Source organism: Seriola lalandi, unplaced genomic scaffold (assembly GCF_002814215.2).
Source record: "Seriola lalandi dorsalis isolate HSWRI2012SDOR001 ecotype SW California unplaced genomic scaffold, Sedor1 jcf7180002054370, whole genome shotgun sequence".
NCBI lineage: Eukaryota > Metazoa > Chordata > Actinopteri > Carangiformes > Carangidae > Seriola > Seriola lalandi.
Genome location: NW_019524923.1, coordinates 174,095 through 193,751, shown reverse-complemented (window position 1 = coordinate 193,751; position 19,657 = coordinate 174,095). Strand labels below are relative to the sequence as shown.

The window sequence follows — 19,657 nt, the reverse complement described above, 5'->3', positions numbered from 1 at the left end:
ATTAACTGTCTGAGAATAAAACAGCAGGCACTTAGGCTACATGCTGACATTTACTTTCCAGGTCTCCGAAATACCAGGCACTCATAATTTACGTACTCCTACTGTTTGTTCTTCTCTCCCGCCCTGTTATCTATCTATCTATCTATCTATCTATCTATCTATCTATCTATCTATCTATCTATCTATCTATCTATTCATCTTGGCCACAGACTACCAGATGGTATTCCACACTGCACTCTGCCCTGGGCTGAGAGCCCCCCGTTAGCCCTGGGTTTACAGCTCCATTAGCCCGAGGCCTCCAGTCATTTCACATTTACAACTTCAAATGTGGGATAGCTCATCTTTTGGCCCAGGGCTTTCACACTACATTTAAACTAAGGCGAACCCTTTTCAAAACCCCAGATTTAACCCTGGGCTATGCAACATTTCACACTACTGTTAACAATAACTTTGAACACCACCTTGGACATGTGGTGCAAAGAACAATACTGTGATCCTGGTTTCATTTGCCCTGCAATGTGAAATCCAAACTGAGGTTGAATGGTCTTCGCATCATTTCAGTGAAGACGCCCTCTAAGACATTTACTTTGTGCTCTGATTTTTAAGTGTCATTTCTTAACTGCTTGGAAAACTGCTCTGCTTTCAGCAACACAACTCAGATACTGATGAGGCAATGAAATATAAACCAAATAATAAGCCAAAATACTGCACAGCACCTTAGAATGCTATGAGACAGGATTTTGCAATTCTGGAGAGTTATCACAGTGTAAATCATCTTATTTTTGTCATCAGGTAAACAGTAGTAAGTTTAGTATCTTACAACCTGACAAAAGATCTGTGGTTTGGAGACAGTGTGCAGGCATTACCTTGTCATTCTTATAATGTAAACTGTCCTACCGAAATAAAATATTGCCTCACCCGTCTCTCTCAGCTTCCTTCTTCTCAAGGTCTTGAATGACATCCAGCAGGACCTTAATGGTGTTCTGGCTGGTCTCCAGGACCCCCTCCAAGCTGTGGAGCTGGTTCTGCAGGCTACGAATATCATGCAGGGGTCCATTGGGACTCAGGAGCTTTTCTGTCACTCTGGACGGGTCCAATTTACACCTTGCCCCAGACACTAACCCTCCCAGGATTTCCTGGACCTGTCTTAGTGTGTCAGCTTGGGTGGCAGTCAGGGGCCCAGCTGTAGACCGCTCCCCAGGAGCAGAGCAGCCCCTGGCTCCAGAGCAACCCTGCTGGTTTGGAGGAAGAGGGTGTTGGCTGTTGGGTGTGTTGGGCCTGGCGTTGGCTCCTGAGCAGAGCATTTTGTGTAGTGCCCCAAGCTGAGCCTGAGCTGAGCTGAGACAGCTGGGCTTAAAACAGGCCTTGGCAGGAGAGGATGAGGAGGACTGCTTCTCTCCCTTCATCACAGCAACTGGCGGGGTTTGAGCTCTGTGCTTCAGAGAGCTGGCTCTCTCACAGAGCTTGGGTGAGTCTGTACATTTTATACCTTCCTTTTTCTCCTTCTCCCTGTCTTTATCTTTCTCGCTGGCCTTGCTGTCTGCCCTGAGCATGGGTGTTCGGATCGCAGGACCTGGTGGATCATTTCCCTTTTTACGAGGCGTGTAGGGCGGAGGTGGTGGGGGAGGAGGTGGAAGTCGAATGCCCCTCTTATCCTGAGCATTGTAGGAGGCCTGAGAGGGGGGGGTGTATGGTGGCGCAGCACGAAATGTGGAAGAGTACAGAGGAACAGTTTTAGTTGGTGTTGCACACGGTTGCACATTTGGAAGAGTGGACGCATAAGTTTTCACAAGTGGAGGCGGAGAAGTGCAAGATTTTAGGTTTGGGACGGGGGAGGAGTAGGGGGTTATGCCTGTGTTGGCAGAGGAAGTATTTTGAAGCGCTTGACATGGGATGTTGCAATGAGATACAGTTTGTATTAGAGTCGCATAAGAAGGTGAAGTAGAATTCGGGTGAGGGGCATGGGGACCAGCTGGGTGTGTGGTAGTGTAATATGATATAGAGGTGCAAGACAGGGCAGTTTGAGTTACAAACGTACAGGGTGTTAGATTTGGGGGAGGTGCAGCGTTTGATGCATTGTACAGGGGTTGATGTGTCACGTTTGGGGCAGTGGTTGGATGTCTGGGGGGGTCAACGGGAGTTACATTGAGGGTTGCAGTTGGGGTAGGGGTGGAACAGGTTAAGGGAGTGGATGATGTTGTGTTTGAGATCGGAGAGGTGCAGGTTTGAGTGGGACATGATGGTGCAGTTGAGGAAGGAGTGGCACAGACAACAGCTGTGCTGGGGGTTGTTGGTGGTGACACAACAGTAAAATAGGGTATAGGGTGTTGGGTAACAGTAGGTGCAGAAGTGGAGCAAGGAATGGGCAGTGCTATGGGCGGAGGTGGGGTGGTGCAAGTTGGCTTGGCTGTAGAGGAGCAAGGTGGCTTAGCGCAGTGTTCAGGGTTCTGTGGTGGTGCACTTGTAGGTGGGGGAGAGGTAGAGTAAGGCACAGTAGTTATTTGGGTGGTGGGAGGGTCTTGAGTCTCAGTTGGGGACACGGGACTCTCAGATTGAATTTGCACTGAACTGGGTGTTACTGTGAGAGGTGGGGAAGCACAGGGACTGCACGTTTGTGTCTGGGTGGCGCAAGGTTGATTATCTAAAGGCGAGCGACGGGGAGAGTCTGTTTGTATTTGAGTGGTGCACTGTTCCGCATTTGGAGGTAGGGCTGGACAAGAGTTGGGGATTTGAATTTGGGTTGTGCATTGTTTATCACTCAAAGGTGGAGACTGATGTTGGCTTTCAGTTTGACTTTGGGCGGTGCAATACTTTGAGTTTTGCGATGGGGAGGGGCTCTCAGTTTGAACTTGAGTGGTGCAGAGTTTGGTGTTTGCGAGCGGCGGGGACGGACTGGGGCTCTCAGTCTGAGTGGGAGTAGTGCAGTAGTGCACTTCCTTTCCAGGATCACTTGTTGTCCTATTCAGCCGCTTTCTCCTCCTGACCGTCGATGGAGTGCTGCTTCCCTGCCGCTTGGGGCCATCACGGCAGGATACAGAGGAACAGTGACATGGCTCAGCGCTGTGAAGGACTGAAGGGGGACAGCTGTGCCTTGAGCTTTTTACCACACTCACAGCTGATTTCATGTCTGTCCTTGAGGCTCTAGACCTCCGTTCCACCACAGTTCGATCCCCAGGACCAGGAGGACCGTTCTGGTCCTTGGACCCAGGCAGCAACACATGGTTATGCGTAAGATATTCATCTTGAGAGTCATGTTCGTCATCCCCATCCACGCCTACTGAGTCCCCAAGGCTGTGGCTACGTGTGTGGGTGGAAGAAAGGGACTGGGGCTTTTTCAAGCATGGGGAGGTCTGGATGGCTGTGCTGGTGCTTGTATTGGGCCTGCGTGTCATTGGCAAGGTTAGGGAGTTAGTCTGGGGTGGAGCCCAGCATCGACGGGTGGGACCCGGCGTCAATGGATGGGGAGGGGCCCTGGCTAAGAAAGCAGCCACCACTTCTATAGTACTTGCCATGTCTCCACGAACGGCCCCCACCACAGAGGTTTGGCCAGGTAGACTGTCGGTCCGCGGCCCATCCCTGTCGGTCCATGGCTGGGGGGATCTGCTGCTGTGTTTACGAAGAGGATGTGGGCTGTCACAGTCTGTGGCAGGCCTCTGATGGCTATTGTTTTCTCCTGTTCCACTGTTGCCGCTGCTGCTGCTGCCATCCTCCAGGTCTTTAAAGCGGACCTGGTGGGTACGGTTGCGGCGCCGCTTGAGGCGGCTCTCAATATCTGGGGAGTCTCGATTGAGCAGAACAGAGCGCACAGTCATTGTCCCGGGCAACTTGTCCGCCAAAGTGCTCTTGCCGTTGGTTTGGCCTGTGAGCAAGTGGTTGGGCTCTTTGCTCACCATTTCTCTTGTCTCTCTTGCTCCCCCAACATCCACAGGCTCTCTAGGCAGTTTGATGTTGTAAAAGCCCAGTTGTGTTAGTGTGTCAACAAGAGAAGTGACCTCTCCTTTACATTAGTTATAACAGTGAGAGATCTGTACAATTGATTGACTGAGTTCCAGTTTCATCCCAGAGCAGACTGAGAATGTAGCTGTCTCTTTATAGGATTGTGTGCAGCCGCTCAGGTTATCTCAGATCTATATACCAAGGACTTCCTTTGCGAGTAAGATTGTCCTCAAGAAAGGATGGATGACCATATTCACAGTTCAACATGTAGCAATATTAAGCACATCAAGTAGAAATTGAGTATAGATAACTCAGATAAATGCTAACCCAAAGAACATTGTGGGTCTTTACTCTTATGTTCATACAAAAATAAATATATGCAGCATCAAATATTCTTTAAAATCTGCACGGGAGAAGTGTCCATACTTGTTCCATGTCTTCAGAAATTGTGCACTTTTGGTTCTTATTTCCATTTCTCTTTAACTTTCCAGGGAGATGAACTCTTGATGAGGCCGGAGGAGGGGAGTGCAACTTGTCCATCCTCTCTGTGCCCATCACATTGGCTTGTCTACTTGGCGGGCCCTCCTTGTCTGCCTGTGTTGTCCCCTGGGCCCTCAGGAGATTGGATGGACAAAGTATGTGATGGGCCTGCGTTCTTCCCCATAATGGCCTATCTCCTGTAACTTTTTTTTTTTTTGTTCTCCCTCTCTTCCTTTTGATTTTATCCCTCTCACCCTGTTTCTTTCTTTCACAGCTCTTCTCTCAGTGAGTCACTCTCTCATGGCTGAAGACACAGGGAGCTCCTGAAGACAGCAGAAAGACAGAGAGAGAAAGAAAAGGAGTAAGAGACTGTAATTGTTTCCGTATTATTGCATTTCCATTGAAACACAAAGTGCTTGTTCCTCGGGATAATGAAGAAGATATAAGATAGGCAGCTATTTTAAAAATGCATGAGAGCGGGGTCAATGCAGAACGGGAAAAGAAGACATCAATTCAGAGAAAGTAATGAAAGGATGGAGGTGGCGAAAGAAAAACAGAGTATAGGAAAAACACTAGGTATATCATCAGCAATAGAGAAATATCCATCCAAAAACAAGAGAAGAGATTGTAATTAAGGCCCATTCACACTGGCTGAAGGGGATACTTATGTTTTATGTCTATTTCATATTGCTCTACCTGCAATTCCCTTTTGTTATGTCTTCTGTACATATGCATGTAGGTATTACTAACACTACTATTAAAAGTAGCTGAATTGAAGTAGCAGCAGCAGCAGTACTGGTGGTACACAGTATTATTCCTGTTCATGGGCACACAGTATGACTCTTATTTCATTCCTCATATGTGTGTGTGTCTTACAGATTTTTCTTTTCCTCCATGTTTAACAGTCTGTGGCCCTGTTATCAGTCCTTGATGATCTGCCATGGCGACATCCTTTCTGATTCATCTGGTCACTGTATGACAGTCTGTCCGACATGCTGTAGTTAGTAGTATGTTCTCGTCACTCTGATTCTGTTCTCCGCTTTTGACAATCTATGGCCTTGATACGTATATATATCACTTCCATTTCCTGCCCATGCCACTGGCAGTCAGGCGTGATGCTGTCATTTGCCTTACACAATATATGGATCCGTGCCTTGTTATCTCCCTGTGATAGCCTCTGACATTGACAGGCCCGGGCTAATTCTGTGTGCGAGTGTGACTGGCCGTTACTCTGTTCCCCCTCTCTTTTGTGGGAGGGGTAATTAGTGACTCCTTCACAGCTCCCAGGTTATTTAGGGAGAGAGATACCCGAGGGGCTGCCACTTTTATTTACGTCCACTGTTTTCTCTGTTTCTCTCTCCAGCTCTGAAGAGGAGGATCTTTGTCACAACCGCACCCCCACCGTCAACCCCTTTAAAAACATGGTTATTAGGATTAATTATGATTAAAGTCACAGCAGACAGAACCTTGAGGGGAAATAGCTGCCATACATACTATATATTAGATATATTAATGGATTTAGAAACAAACCACGGGATTCTTTCTCATTTGACTTTCTTATCACTGCAGTGTATACAGATGAGCTGTTTAACTATGATTCACATAGAAGACCAAATCACTCTGGGTAATAGTACACATTCACTCAGCCGGGGAGGACTGAATCCTGCACTACCGAGGCTAGAAAACAAAAGCAAAGGCACGTCTGTGGCATATTACTGACCTGTTCTGATCTACACTGTCCATTTGACCTTGATGATGATTTTTTTTCTTAATTCTGCCTAGATAAAAATCATGTTTCTACTTCTCCCATTATCCATTAATATGCCATTTCACACCAGTTGTCAGTCCTCCTCCCCACCTCTTAAAAAGTACTCTATTGTCAACCTTCACCCAGACAGATTTTCCTCTGAGCTTCATCCACCCGTCGCAGGACCATTACCCTTACTCATTCAGTGGGGTGTCATCCTGATCCTGCCCTCTTTCTATCTTTCTTCCATCTGCTCCCTCTCCTTTTTTGTTTCCACCCCTGTCAGTCGTATCTTTCTTGCTTCCTCCACCACCACCACTCGCTCCTGCCGCCTCTTTTGGTCTCACATCCCTTCCTCCCTCTTGATCTACCAACAACCCTCGGATCAAAATTTACGCTGACACTTTAATGAATTCAGACCTTCTTAATGCTGCACGGCCTCACTCCTGTGGGTGAGGCCAGCCCTTTCCCACATGTGACATTTTCATGTTGAGCTTTATTGGCAGACAAGAGATAAATCACCAGGCAGGAGGAGGAAGGTGTGCAACGGCATAATGCCAGCAAGGGTCATAACTCTTTGCGGTTATTATTTAAGATTTACTACAGCCTCCTTGCTAGCTGCCTACCTCTCTGAGAAGGCATTACTGTGAATATAGGCTTCTATCCTCTTTCCTGTGTGTGTGGTTTTATGACTCTGTATGTGTGTGTGATGATAATGCTAAGGTCACATCTGATCTCCTTGTGCTAAGCCATGCTGACTCTGAGAAACATATCTGATGCATGCAAAATTCAAGAAGCCAAGAGTCTGGCTGCGCAGATCTAATAATATTCTGAGCCTGAGTCTTTCAGGGATGTTGAGAATTGCATCCATGCCAATAACACACCTTTGGGTCTCACTGTGCTGAGGAGGTGGAAGGTGCTGTGGATTGAATTGTTATGTAAAGGCATGTCAGATCGGATTGTCTAGGCACGCTTAAATTTGTCAGACAGGACTGAGATGAAGAGGAGGCACAGAGAGGAAGAGGAAGGAGAGGAGGTAGACATGCTTGGTTATATTTAGAGATGCTATGAGACACATAGCAAACTGAGAGGAGTAGGAATCTGAATAAGTAGGAGGGAGAAGAGGCGGTGGGAGACAGACAAGGCAGAGGGAGGGGGACAGGGAGCAAAGCAGGAGGGAACAACCCCTGGCAGCAGAGGAAATGTCATGGTTAGGGTTCAGTGAAGTGGCAAATCAGGAGCATCAGCGTGTCAGGGCATTTAAGGGGGAACTGGAGAGGAACTAAGCAAAGCTATATGATCAGTTATTGGTCCTGTGAGCACAAGGAAGAGTAAGAGTTATACCTGCACTCTGTCAGAGGAATTTACAACACAGTCAGCTGACAGAACAGATGTAAAGCGCATAAGCCTTTGTGGTGTTTGTATTCTTGTCCAAATAGATCTTGAATTCAAGAACAACTCCTTGAGAGCTGCCTGTAGATGAATATTTGTTAGGTTAAGCATTGTGTGCAGCGGAGCACGGCACAGCAATGTCTCAAACACTGTTTCATTTCATTTGATACAATAAAATGAACAAGTGCATTAAAAAAATGCAGTTAAGCCCATAAAGGAGAATGCACAAAGACTTGTATGTCCACATGCATACATAAGCAAATCTAAAGCAGAAGTCAGCTAAACATGTAAAGTAAAAGAATATGTAAAGTACATCATGGACGTAAAGCAAGTAAGGGCATCATCTTCACTAGTCTGGCATCTGGTTTTGAAAACAAAAAATCTTCATTGCTTTTACTCAGGGCAAGAAACAGCGTTACTGATGTAGCTGCCTCTGACTGATGAAACCTTAAGCCTGATCATGCTTAACAGCAAATTAAATTAACACAAACACAAACAAATACAAATGAAATTATGATTCTTGATTCATTATATATACGAGGCAACATGGTGAACACGACCATTGTTATTCCTGTCAGTTGGGAGTAATAGCAGCAAGATGCAAATGCTAGTTTGTTTATGACGGTGTAGTGGCATCCAATTTGGCCAGTTACAGTCAGCCATTGCTGCAATAGCCATATTTCACCAGGCACTAGCTGCAGCATAAGTTTTACAATATCAACCTCTGCAAACAGAGAGCAAGGAAGTTCTGTTTTTGTTTTTTTTTTCTGCCAAAATAAAGCTATTTTCCAAGTGGAAAATTGCTGATCGATGAAGCAAACATGGAAGCACCATGACATGAACTTAGCTTCTACATGCCAACTGCTACCTTCTACTGCTACCGCCTTCCCATGCATCCTCCCTGCTAGCTCACAGTGTTTTAAGGGAGAAACAAGAACACAAATAAATACTTGCAGACACATGATACATACAGTATATGGTGCATACCAAGTATGATAATAAAACTTAATGCAAAGCAACAAAGAAAAAAGAATACGCAGGAATAATCCCAATAATTGCCCCACTACCTCCACCCGGAAAGGACCATACATAAGTGGTTACACACATATGATCTGATCCTCATAGACACAGCCGCCCAGAATTCAATGCAGAAAATTTTATCATCGTAATGTTTTTGCTGCGGAACCTTCAAGAGATACTAACACTCCTATTTATGCAACAGCACAGGATGCAAATATTTCAAGGTTAAACATCACTTTCACAGTCCCACAAACAAACATAAACGTTGGCTCGCAGAGTCACTGGCCAGCTCATTACTAAAGAGGATAGTGCGGCCACCCTACTTGTTCCAGTTTCCTTGAAGGATGGCTGGATTACTGCTAACTTTTAGAGTGTGAGTGCCAGAAATGATTTGTTCCATCTGTCCTCTTTTGACCAAAATCCTCTGCCTAATATGAAATCCCTATATGTAGGCCAATGGATTGTGATAAGCATACTTAGCCAACTGTGAGCAAATTCAAGGATGTTTGGGTATCTGTGAAAGAAAGCCAGAGTAAACATTGTTTTCTTTCTTGCACTCATTCTGCAGCCTAATTGTCTTGTTTCTCTGGCTGGTTAGTTCTTTTGTGCTCTAGCTTTTGTGTCTCTCTTCTCCACTCTGTCACAGATTCGGAGAGGTTAAATGTTCCAAACTTCTCCGTGTGAATTATCAGCAGCAAAACAGAACAGGTGGCCCCTCTCCCTGGGGGTTACTTTCTGCTGCAATGTCCCTGTCTAAACTAATGTACCAAGAGTACATCATAGTGTGTTACCTATGAAGCCCAATCGCTGTCAGTCCAGCGAAAACACCTGGCCAGCAGACACACAGATTATCAGAGCGTGGAAAAAGAAAATTAAAGTAAAGGAATAAGAGAGGAGTACATTCACTTCTGTTAGGTAAAGAGAGAAAATGAAGCGGTGAGGACAGATGACAGATTTATAAGCAATGTGAGAAAAGGATTAAGTGGTAGACAGGAAAGACGAAGCTGGGAGATGGAGATAGCTGACCCCGTAAAAGACACGCTGATGAGATAAGATGAAAGGGAACGATACTGTAGTGTGGAGCAGAGGGAGTGTGAAAGAACAAGTGAAAAGAGTTGTGCGACGACAGACAGGATTAACAGCACAGCGTTTCTTCACGCAGCAAATGTGTGTGTGTACAAATGTGCACCTGTGCGTGGTGAGTGTATGCGTGGCGTTGCAAGTGCATGCATGCATGAATGAGAGAGCACATGTGCAATTAGATTTGTATCATGCATGTCAATGACACAATTACTAAGCGACAAGTTAATTGAGAAGAATGTGCAAACTACAATACACTATTGCTCCTGAATGTATCATCATGATGTTAAAGCACAGCAATGTTACTGAAACGCATTAACAATTTCACACATCACTTACATGAATCTGCAAAATTAAATGCTCATGTAGCCAGAACAGCATGCATTGATGCATTGGACTTTGCTTACACACACACAAACACACACACACACACACACACACACACACACACACACACACACACACACACACACACAGATCCATACAAATGGAATTCCCTCACTTAGTTCCTCCTCCTCCTCCTCCTCAAACTTTCTGCGTATATGCCCCCCCCACCACACACACACACACACACACACACAAGACACATACACACACAAACAGTCCTGCTCATGACAAATATGCAATGAAAGCACGCTGCTGGAATCTGCAAAGCTACATCACTGACAGACCAATCTAAGCTCCTCACTCTTTAAAGCTTCTCATAAAGCTGCACAATCTCAGAAAATAACTCCCACACCTGCAGTGAAGCAAATCCCAGTACCCAAACACACACGCGCACACACACGTACAATCTCATTTCACAAAGACAGCCACACTATGAGGAAAGGAACACACCCCCATTGTCAGAATAAATATGTGCGCACGCACGCACACACACACACCTGCCAAACACATAAACAAAATGTATGCTGCACGTGTGTGCACGCCTGCAAGGACATACACTGCCTTTCTTTCCATTGTACAGCAGAATGTAAAAAGAGCCAAAACAAAACATTAAGTAAAAGATACTAATGTGTCACTGTTCGAAATAAAAACAGATACTTGTATGATGTTTTTAAATCTGTCCTCAGCTCTGATTTTTCTCACTTCGTTATCTCTATGGTGATGCTAAGAGCAGGCTGATGGGGAGATTGCTGTACTATCTTCCATCAGGACGGAGAACGGAGTCACACATACCACATCCCTCTCTTCCTGTTTCCCTCTGTGTTGTCTCTTTCCCCCACAAATGCTCGCTCCTCTTCTCCGCTGTTCCTTCACGTCTCTTCTTCCCATTCTTCCATCCCTCTGACGTTCATGTTTGCTTTTATTCCCACCTCTCTGTCACTGCTGCTCGGTGAGCTTCGCACCGTTTCCTTTCCTCTGTGTAGAGTCCATCTGCTCCTCTCCTGTCTCCCTTTCCTCTCCTCCTCACCTCTTCCTCCTCTCCTCTCTGGCTGTGTCTTCTTCTAGCTCACCCTCCTCTTCTTCCGTGGATTCATGCCTTTCACGTGGGAACCTTTTTATCCATCCCTCAGAGCTCTGAGCTCTGCTGTGCCTACCTAGCTGTCTGAGCGTTTGTGCTGTGAGTGGAAGTGAATGGACAGGAGGGGGAGCAAGAACACAAGAGTGAGCAAACAGGCAGTTATCCTCTCAGATGCTCCTCTCAGTTCTCTCTGTCTTGTTCCTTTTTCCTCTCTCCCCCTTTCTCTCTGCGTCTCTCCATCATGACCTCCCCTCTGTGTCGCCATGCAAGCCCCTCTATCCTTGTAAGCAAAGGGAGGGAGGGAAAAGGGGGGAGGAGTGTGGGATGGAGAGTAGGAGGCAGAGAGAGGAGGAGCTAGTGAGTCTGTCTAATTAAAAAGCAGAGTATGTACAGCTGCAGAGAGCAAAGAGGGAGAGAAGCGAGAGGAGGAGAGGGGAGGAGAGAGGGGAGAAAAGTGATCCAGGGGGCGGAACCAAGGGACAAGGAGGATAGAAGCAGTCAGTAGGGGGTGGAAATGAGGGGGCACGAGGTGGTTTAAGGGGGTTGGTGGTCGAGAGCCGCTAGTAGTGTGAGGTGGGGAATAGGAAAGAGCTGACAGGACACCAAGGTCAGCTGGAGAGGAATGCAGAAAGGTCATGCATAGAGAGAGGCAGAAAGAAGGGGGGAGAGAAGGAGGGAGAAGGAGATAGGAACAGACAGGTAGAATTATTCTACAGATATCTCCCATATGAACGGGGGGCAGAGCCGGGGAACCGTGACCAGCAGGATAATAGAGACACATGGACAATGGCCCTCTGAAGAAGAGGCAGATCCACAGTCAGCGAAGGTTAAACCACTCCAGTGTTTTCAGGCCTCTCTAAATTAACATGCGTAAGTGTTGTGCATGCAAATTAAAAGGTGAAACACCCAATTGTATAAAACTAAACATGCATTTTTGCTTGGGTTGTCTCCTGTCTGAAGTTCTGAGCATGGGGAATATGTTGTTTTTGTCCAGGCATTATGACTAGAATAAATTGATTCCTTTTTTTTTTTTCCTGTTTCTTATTGTTTCACATCGACCCCATCATCACTGCACTGGCTGTTGTCACCTGAGGCTGGATAGTAGAAATCACTCTATACAGCGGAGATAGAGAGATAAAGTCTACACTGAAATGCCTTAAGGGCTGAGACATCTCATCCCATTTTATCAGCTCTGATCACTTATCTTGTCCTATCGCCTCTCTCTCTATCAGAATTACATTAAAATCTCAGTGAATCTGGTTTTTACATCTCTCAGATGTTGTACTTTTACACTTTCAGACCCAGTTTCTGGGAATCATCATTCGAATGGATTTCAAACACAATTTCATGGAAAGAGCACAATTATTTCCACAGAATTTACAGTAATAGGAGCTGAATGGACAGGCCACCGGCTGCAATATTGATACATAATAGTATATAATAGGATATAATGTACCCATGGAGCACAGGGAATATACATATGACCATGGAGTCAAGCCTTGTTGAGAATATTCTGTACAGTGCATGGACAATTTTGCATATACTCTCAGTGGCCACTTTATTAGGTACACTTGTACAATCTATTGCAATTCAATACAATAGCTATGCCATAAATTGTACCTTTATAATAATTCTACCTTAATAGAGATTTATACATTTATTGCATGTATTGTAATATTGTTGTTAATGTCATAGTTAATGGTGGTATTTTACTGGACTACATTATATTGAGAAGTGTTTCAAATTTTTTGTTCTCCCTATTAACATACACGAGGGACAGCATTCTAATGATTATTTTCATTATTAATTAATCTACCAATTATGTTTTTGATAACTCATTTAGTCTAAGAAAAATCTGAAAACTGTTGAGACATTTTACTGAGCCGAAAGCAACGTCTTCAAATTTCCAACCCTCCCAAATATACGGTTTATCATGATATATGGCAAAGATATGAAAAATGACTATTAAATACATTAACGTTTGCCTGCACCGCTCAGCACACAAACAAAATTACCAACTAGCTGGTGAACAATGTGGAGCTCTTCGCAGCTAAAGCACCAGAAATTTCCCTCAGGAGCAGGTGGAGACCAAAAACAAAGCTCAAAGAAGAGTGAATACTAGACTTAAACATTCATCAGGTGGACAGACGTAGGACTCCAAATGAAGGATAATGTTACTCCATAGCTGCTGGATGTGTAACTGTTTGCTAACAAGTTCACCAGATCAACTTAAAAAGTCATGATATGTCAGTGTCTGGTCCACAACTTGTTTCTGCTGCACACAAGCCAAAAATAAGTTGTAGTAGCAACATCACACTACAAATATACTCCATTACTAGGAAAAGTCCTGCATTTATTTGGTCACACTTCTCCAACAATCCTACATACACATAAATAAAGGAGCTATTTGTAGCTTTAGCTAGCCAAAGGAGCTATTTCGTTTTGCTATTGCCTCATAACCAGCAATAACGTTAACAGCTGTTTACTTACCAGTCTAGAAGAAACGTTGTGAGCTCAGCATCAAACTCGCCAAGCTTGTCTCCAGTGGTGGGAAGCAACGCCAATGTTGGCCAATGTTAACTCTCTTCTTCTACCGAAGTTAGCATGCTAACCGGTTAGCCCCAGCCAGTCGAGTCGCTGTAGCCTCCAATCTGCCCTGGAGATGTAACGCTGCTCAAACGGCTTATTATAAGCTCTGATACTGTAAAGAACAAAAACAAAAACAAAACAACGATGACCGGAGCTCTTGACAAGTGATCATCACCTCCGCCAGCTCCTGACAACAAACCACGTTCGGCGGCAGATAAAAATTACAAATATCCCCCTATAAAGAACCTGAAAAAAATACTGAAGAACCTTTTGTTTTTGGTGTAAAATTCACGTAATGTCAATGGCGTAATAATTTGTTTACACCTCTAGGGTAACAACTTTGAAACTTATGACTAAATCATATCTGTTACCAAGATAAGTCGGGAGCATGCCCCGGGATCTGCACCTGCAGCCGGGTTGAAGCAGAGTGACGCATTGATTGGAGATGTGTTCAGGGTCATGTGCTGCACTGGGAGCTTTGCTGTAACACGACTGCAGCGACGTTGACGTCTGCGAGAGCTGAAAGACCCAGTGATATTTGAATCAGTGCATATTTGTGTGTCTGTTGGAGACTGTCAGCATGGTGAGGCAGCAGATGGAGCAGTGGAGGATAATGAAAGGAGGACAGACTCTATGAGGCTTCTGAACAGGCGGAGTGGTCTATCAGCTACAGAGAGGACCTTGAGTCTACAGATGACAAAGCGCTTCTGCTGACAGTGTTTATAGGTGGTATTTTGTTTATTGTCCATAATATTTTGAAGATGTTTGAAGCTGACCACCATCTAAACCATCACAATGGTAATTAGAAGGGAGTTGTGTGATTTTTTATTTTACAGTTTTAGAGGCTTGCAAGCACAGACACAGCAGCTGCCTGCAGCCTGCTTTGTGAAATGACAGAAATGATAATACTAATAGGCCACAATAGAGTTGTACTGTTGATGTTGTTGCATTTCCTAGCCAGAATTTAAAAATACTAACCGTAATGACCCTTTTTAGCCTAACAGCTTTAGAGCTGGAGATAAATGCACTGTATTTACTGATATTTTATATTGAATATACTGCATATGCTGAGAGTATTGTCATTAAAACTGTAATATCATTTTATCGCTGTCTGTGTATGTGGATCATTGGGCTGTAGAAAACATGGACATTTTTTAGCCATGGTAACGACTGGCTCGAGGGATGCTAATGTCAGTCCTCCACTTTAGTCCATGTTGAAATATCTCAACAACTATAAGATGGATTGTCATGACATTTCTTACAGGTCCATTCGTGGTCTCCAGAGGACAATACCTACTGACAGTGATCCCCTGACTGTAGCTCTAGTGCCACCAGGAGGTTGACATTGGTGATCTTGAGTGAAATGTGAAATTACTGGGTGGTTTGTCAACCAATAGAAATTTGGTCCTTACAGGCATCAGGAAGTTTGCAATGACATTGTTGATCCTGTAATTTTTCATCTAGTGCCACCTGAAGGTCAAACTTTAGTGAGTCTAACACTTTGCATGATAAACTAAACCTCACTGTTATAAACCTGCTAAACATCAGCATGCTAGCTTAGCCACTGTGCCTACAAAGCTGCTAGCATGACTGTACTCTTATATGAATCAACAACATGTCATAGTAAAAGTGTGTATATATAGCATGCATTGCAGCTGTTGTTATGTATCTCTTTTTCTCTCCTCTCTGTCTCGGGCTTTGTGTTGTCCCCATGAGTCTGTTGCCATCCTCTCGGGGTAAGCCCAGGAAGTGTAATTATTATTTATCAAACTAATCCAAAGGCTCCCTGCACATAGCCAATCAGATCTTGTTTTCACAGTGTCCACATAGCCACCAGAAGAACACTACAAGTTTCACTGGCACCCATTAATCAGCCTCCATGTCTGAGTGGCAACAAAAAGTGAATTTCAAGCAGATCCTTTAATGTACACTCAGATCAAGTCATCAATCATAGCCTAATACAAGGTTGTAGGATAGGAGACGTGTCTAATGGTGAGACCTAACCGTGGCCATTACCTGAAAAGGTTTTATTATTTTGCTATCTCACTTTCAAGCATGATGGATGAATGAGGTGGGCAGTCATTTGCCGGACCTGAGTACAGCTGGCATCTCCCTCTTTGATCTAAGCCGGGCCCAGGACATTGTCAGAGATCTTAAGTTCCTTTGATGGATGAGGGAACTTTCCCTGCTTTGTTTCTGGGCCGAACAGTGACTTTCTGTGTCTGTCCTCTTGTCTAGAGACAAGGGTGGAGGTCAGAAGAAAAACGCTGCTTGGTAACATAATAAATGGGAGAGAAGATAGACTGTGAAAGGAGAGCGGTTTCTGGCTGCTGCTACACACCAGAAGGCACTAACAATACTTTGCATTATTCTTATTTCTTCATCTTCTTGTCTGCCTCAAATAATTGTTAGAAAGTGATTAACAAAATAAGTTTATAGGATAAAACAGTTGTATTTTAATCAGTATGGGGCTGTATAGTATATGACAGCTTGAATTTTGATGGTGGTAAATAAAACTGCCTCAGGACATGAAGCTTGTTGGTAGCTCTTTCCACCAGGTGGTGATGTTGTTCTTAAAGTGTTGCATTACAACACACTTCCAGGAAGAAAAAAAAAAATCAGTTCGTTTCAAATGTTGTTTACTTCATTTGAACCCTGAATGGTTTTGCAACGAATTGCAAATTATTAATAAGTATAAGAGTAAATAAGGGGTACATGCTTCATGATGAGCCGTGTATTTGCATGAGAGTGTAGCGCGTGCACCCTCCTGTGTTGTGTCTCTGTTCGCTCTTGGCTACATGAATGAAATGCAGCACTGAGTCTGTACACTGATGTCACTGATGCCAAGCGTCTTAAAGGAATGTCACAGGAATAGATGAATCATTGGCCACAGGGCTCATTCGATACAACAGAAAAATCTGAAACACACTCTTGATGTAATTCCTTTAAAAATTGTTTAAATATAGCACAGAGTTCTCACATGTTCTCCAGGTATATGATGCTGATAAAGTGATGATGCAGCGACCATGAACATCCTGATCTGCTTTGGTCCATTTCATTTGATGTTTTTAAGGCACACATCAAAGGGTATTCTACAGCCTATATACAGCTTGCCAAAGATTAAAAAGGGACAGCTTTTTTCCTGATATCTTCTAGAGTTTGGCAATAACCCTAGCCTTGCCTAATTATAATATAAAGCTGCAATTTTATCATAGTAAATATGAATTTTACTAATATGACAAATGAATGTTAAATAATTTGGCTCCAGAGCAGCTGCATGTCCAAAGAGCAGCTGACTAGAAAACCTCCATCCCTGCCAGAGATCTTTATTTTGTATGATTAATTTAATTTTAATTTCTCTAAGCAGGTAAGAGTTAAATATTCAAAATATAAAGTGCAAAAACCTTGATGCCAGGGTGACTTTTGGGAAGAAGATTGATACTCCTTCCATATCTGTACACTAAATATGAAGCTACATGAGGAGATAGCTGTTTCCCCCTGCTTCCAGACTTTATGCTAAGCTATTCTTGCTAGCTTCATATTAAATGGACGGGCATGATAGTGGTATTGATGTTCTTATATAACATTCAAAATAGCATTAAATGTAAATACAGTAAACACAAACAAATGGATAGAATGTTGCCATTGCATATTCACTGACTTTAATGCAAAGAAAGAATAGATAGAGCATGAAATTAAATAAAGTGATTGATTCTGACCTGATCTCCTAAATTGTGGAAATGAGTCAGTGTGGATTTGCTATGGCAGGAGTCTTTGGACAGCCTGTCCCTTTTCATCATTACTGTAACAAAATGCTGAAGTTCAAGTGTAGTTTTCAAACAGCAGCAGCACTTTAGAGCTATCGTTAACCTGTGAAATGTTGCTGCAACTGATGTAAAACCGCTGCAATAGCTGCCTGTGTGGGAAGAAAGGAGGGGCCTTTTACATATCTGTGCCATTGTCTCATAATCCATCCATGAATCTGATAAATAAATGATGTGTACTGCTCTACAGTAAAATTATATCCATATAAATATGGAGCTCAGGGGGAATTTGGAAGGCTTGTTCCCAGAACCAAGAGAGTCATTCTTAATCTTATTCCACCAAGCAAAACAATATTTAATTTTGCCATGAGGAAGTCACAAATCCTAACATGCAGACATCACAATATATCCTTTTAGATTACATGATATTTCTTAAGACATGGCATGATATACATATATAACTCCCAAGCTCCTACAGCACAGGCACATAAGCTTTCTGTAAATCCATCGTTTTCATGACAGAGGAAACATTGCACCTTCACTTGTAGCAGCACATGTATATTATGGTGTTATATGGTGTTATATGCTGCTGCACACAACAACAGAAGAGACCTATACGTGTTGTTTGGGCCTGAGGATGGTGACATTGTTTGGCTGGTTGGCTGGTCTATTCTTCCTGCACTGGTCTAGATGTGTGTGGTCATTCATTGCCTGAGTTGATTTCTTATTTTTATATATATATATTTTTGTCTGACAACCTGATCTTTACTGTAATAACACTATAAGGTTAAACTTACCCCTGAACAATTTGGACCATGACAAGATCAAATAACAAACAAACAAACAAACAAACAAACAAACAAACAAACAAACAAACAGGTTTCCATAGACATTAGCTGTGGATCTCCATTAGTCCCATCTTTCCTGTAGTCCAACCAGTTCAGTATTTCTAGTGAAACAGAAGAAAAATCTAAATCTAATTGCTGTGAAATTTAATCAGCATACTGAGGATGTGTGTAGGATGAAAGAAGATTAACAAAATTATCATGTTTTTTTTCATGTTGTTATTAACACTGAAGCCTTTGAAGGCTGTCAGGGCACTAAACCTTTGGTCTTTCCTTATGTTATTTTAGGTAAATTACTATATTTATTAATTGACCCTTTATTAAAGATTAAAAAAATCTCAATGTGACCTTAAAAAAACGGATGTGTAGCAGCTATTTATTCTGTGTCACAGGGAGGTGAGTGGTTCTCTACTTTCCCAGCACACACTTACAATTAACGGGTGCAAGTTAAACAAGCTTTTGTCTGATATTCATTAAGACTCACAATGTACAATGTGAGCATAAATGAGAACTAAGTAACGTGTTTATTTATTTATTTTGGGAGTGTGGAGCCATTTCATTTGAGAATATCATAAAAGTTTTCTGCTGCAAAATTAGTGGTTGTTTGTGAAATATGATCAGAAACTAGACAAGACAAAATTTCTGTATCTAAGCAGCCTAATCTGTCGCATATGTTGATGACTGTAGTTGTTATTGAGGAAAGTGAGGTCATACCCTCTGGGAATTGGTTGTTCAAAGGGTTTTGTCTGGTGTTTAATCTTCTTCCAGCAGGACACTTGATTTAACTTTTTTAGATAGACAGTCTGATGAACCTCTATGGAAAAACCTAATGAATTAACAACTTATTAACGTTAACACTCTTCATGGCTCATCAGAAAGTATGACACTCACAAACATTTATTAAAGGAGCCCATTTGTTAGTTTTGCTATTGGTACATAGCCAACATTAGCATTAACAGCTTTTTACTTAACAGTCCAGAGGAAACGTTGCAAGTTCAGCATCAAACTTTCAATTACTCACCGAGAGCTGTCTCCAGAAGTGAAAAGGAACGTGTTAACTCTTGTCTCTATCACGTCTTTTCCTCTGCTGAAGTTAGCACGCCAACCAGCTAGCCCCGGCCTGTCTCATCGCTTTCCGACAGCGACTCACTGCAGCCTCTAATCTGCCTTGACGACCTAACACTGCTCAGAGGGTGTATTATAACCTCTTGTCTTGTAAACACACTGATGACCGAAGCTCTTGTCAAGCAACAATCACCACCACACGCTCCTGGCAAGACACCATGTTTGCTGGCAGCGAAAAAATAAGTGCATTAGATAGAAAGGAAAAACACCAGCC

The 19,657-nt window shown here is 43.3% G+C and overlaps 1 protein-coding gene across 2 annotated transcripts in view; it reads right to left on the bottom strand.

Annotated features, from left to right (window-relative positions):
• LOC111656773 (uncharacterized) overlaps positions 1-11,304 on the bottom strand; it is a 31,745-nt gene extending 20,441 nt beyond the window's left edge. For both annotated transcript variants that reach the window (XM_023408613.2, XM_023408615.2), the window contains exons 1-2: positions 10,835-11,304; positions 919-4,739 (exon numbers count right to left, since the gene is read on the bottom strand). In XM_023408613.2, the coding sequence (XP_023264381.1) occupies positions 919-3,893 (2,975 nt within the window). In that variant the 5' untranslated portion in view covers positions 3,894-4,739; positions 10,835-11,304. The remainder of the gene's footprint in view (positions 1-918; positions 4,740-10,834) is intronic.
• Positions 11,305-19,657: the final 8,353 nt, after the last annotated feature.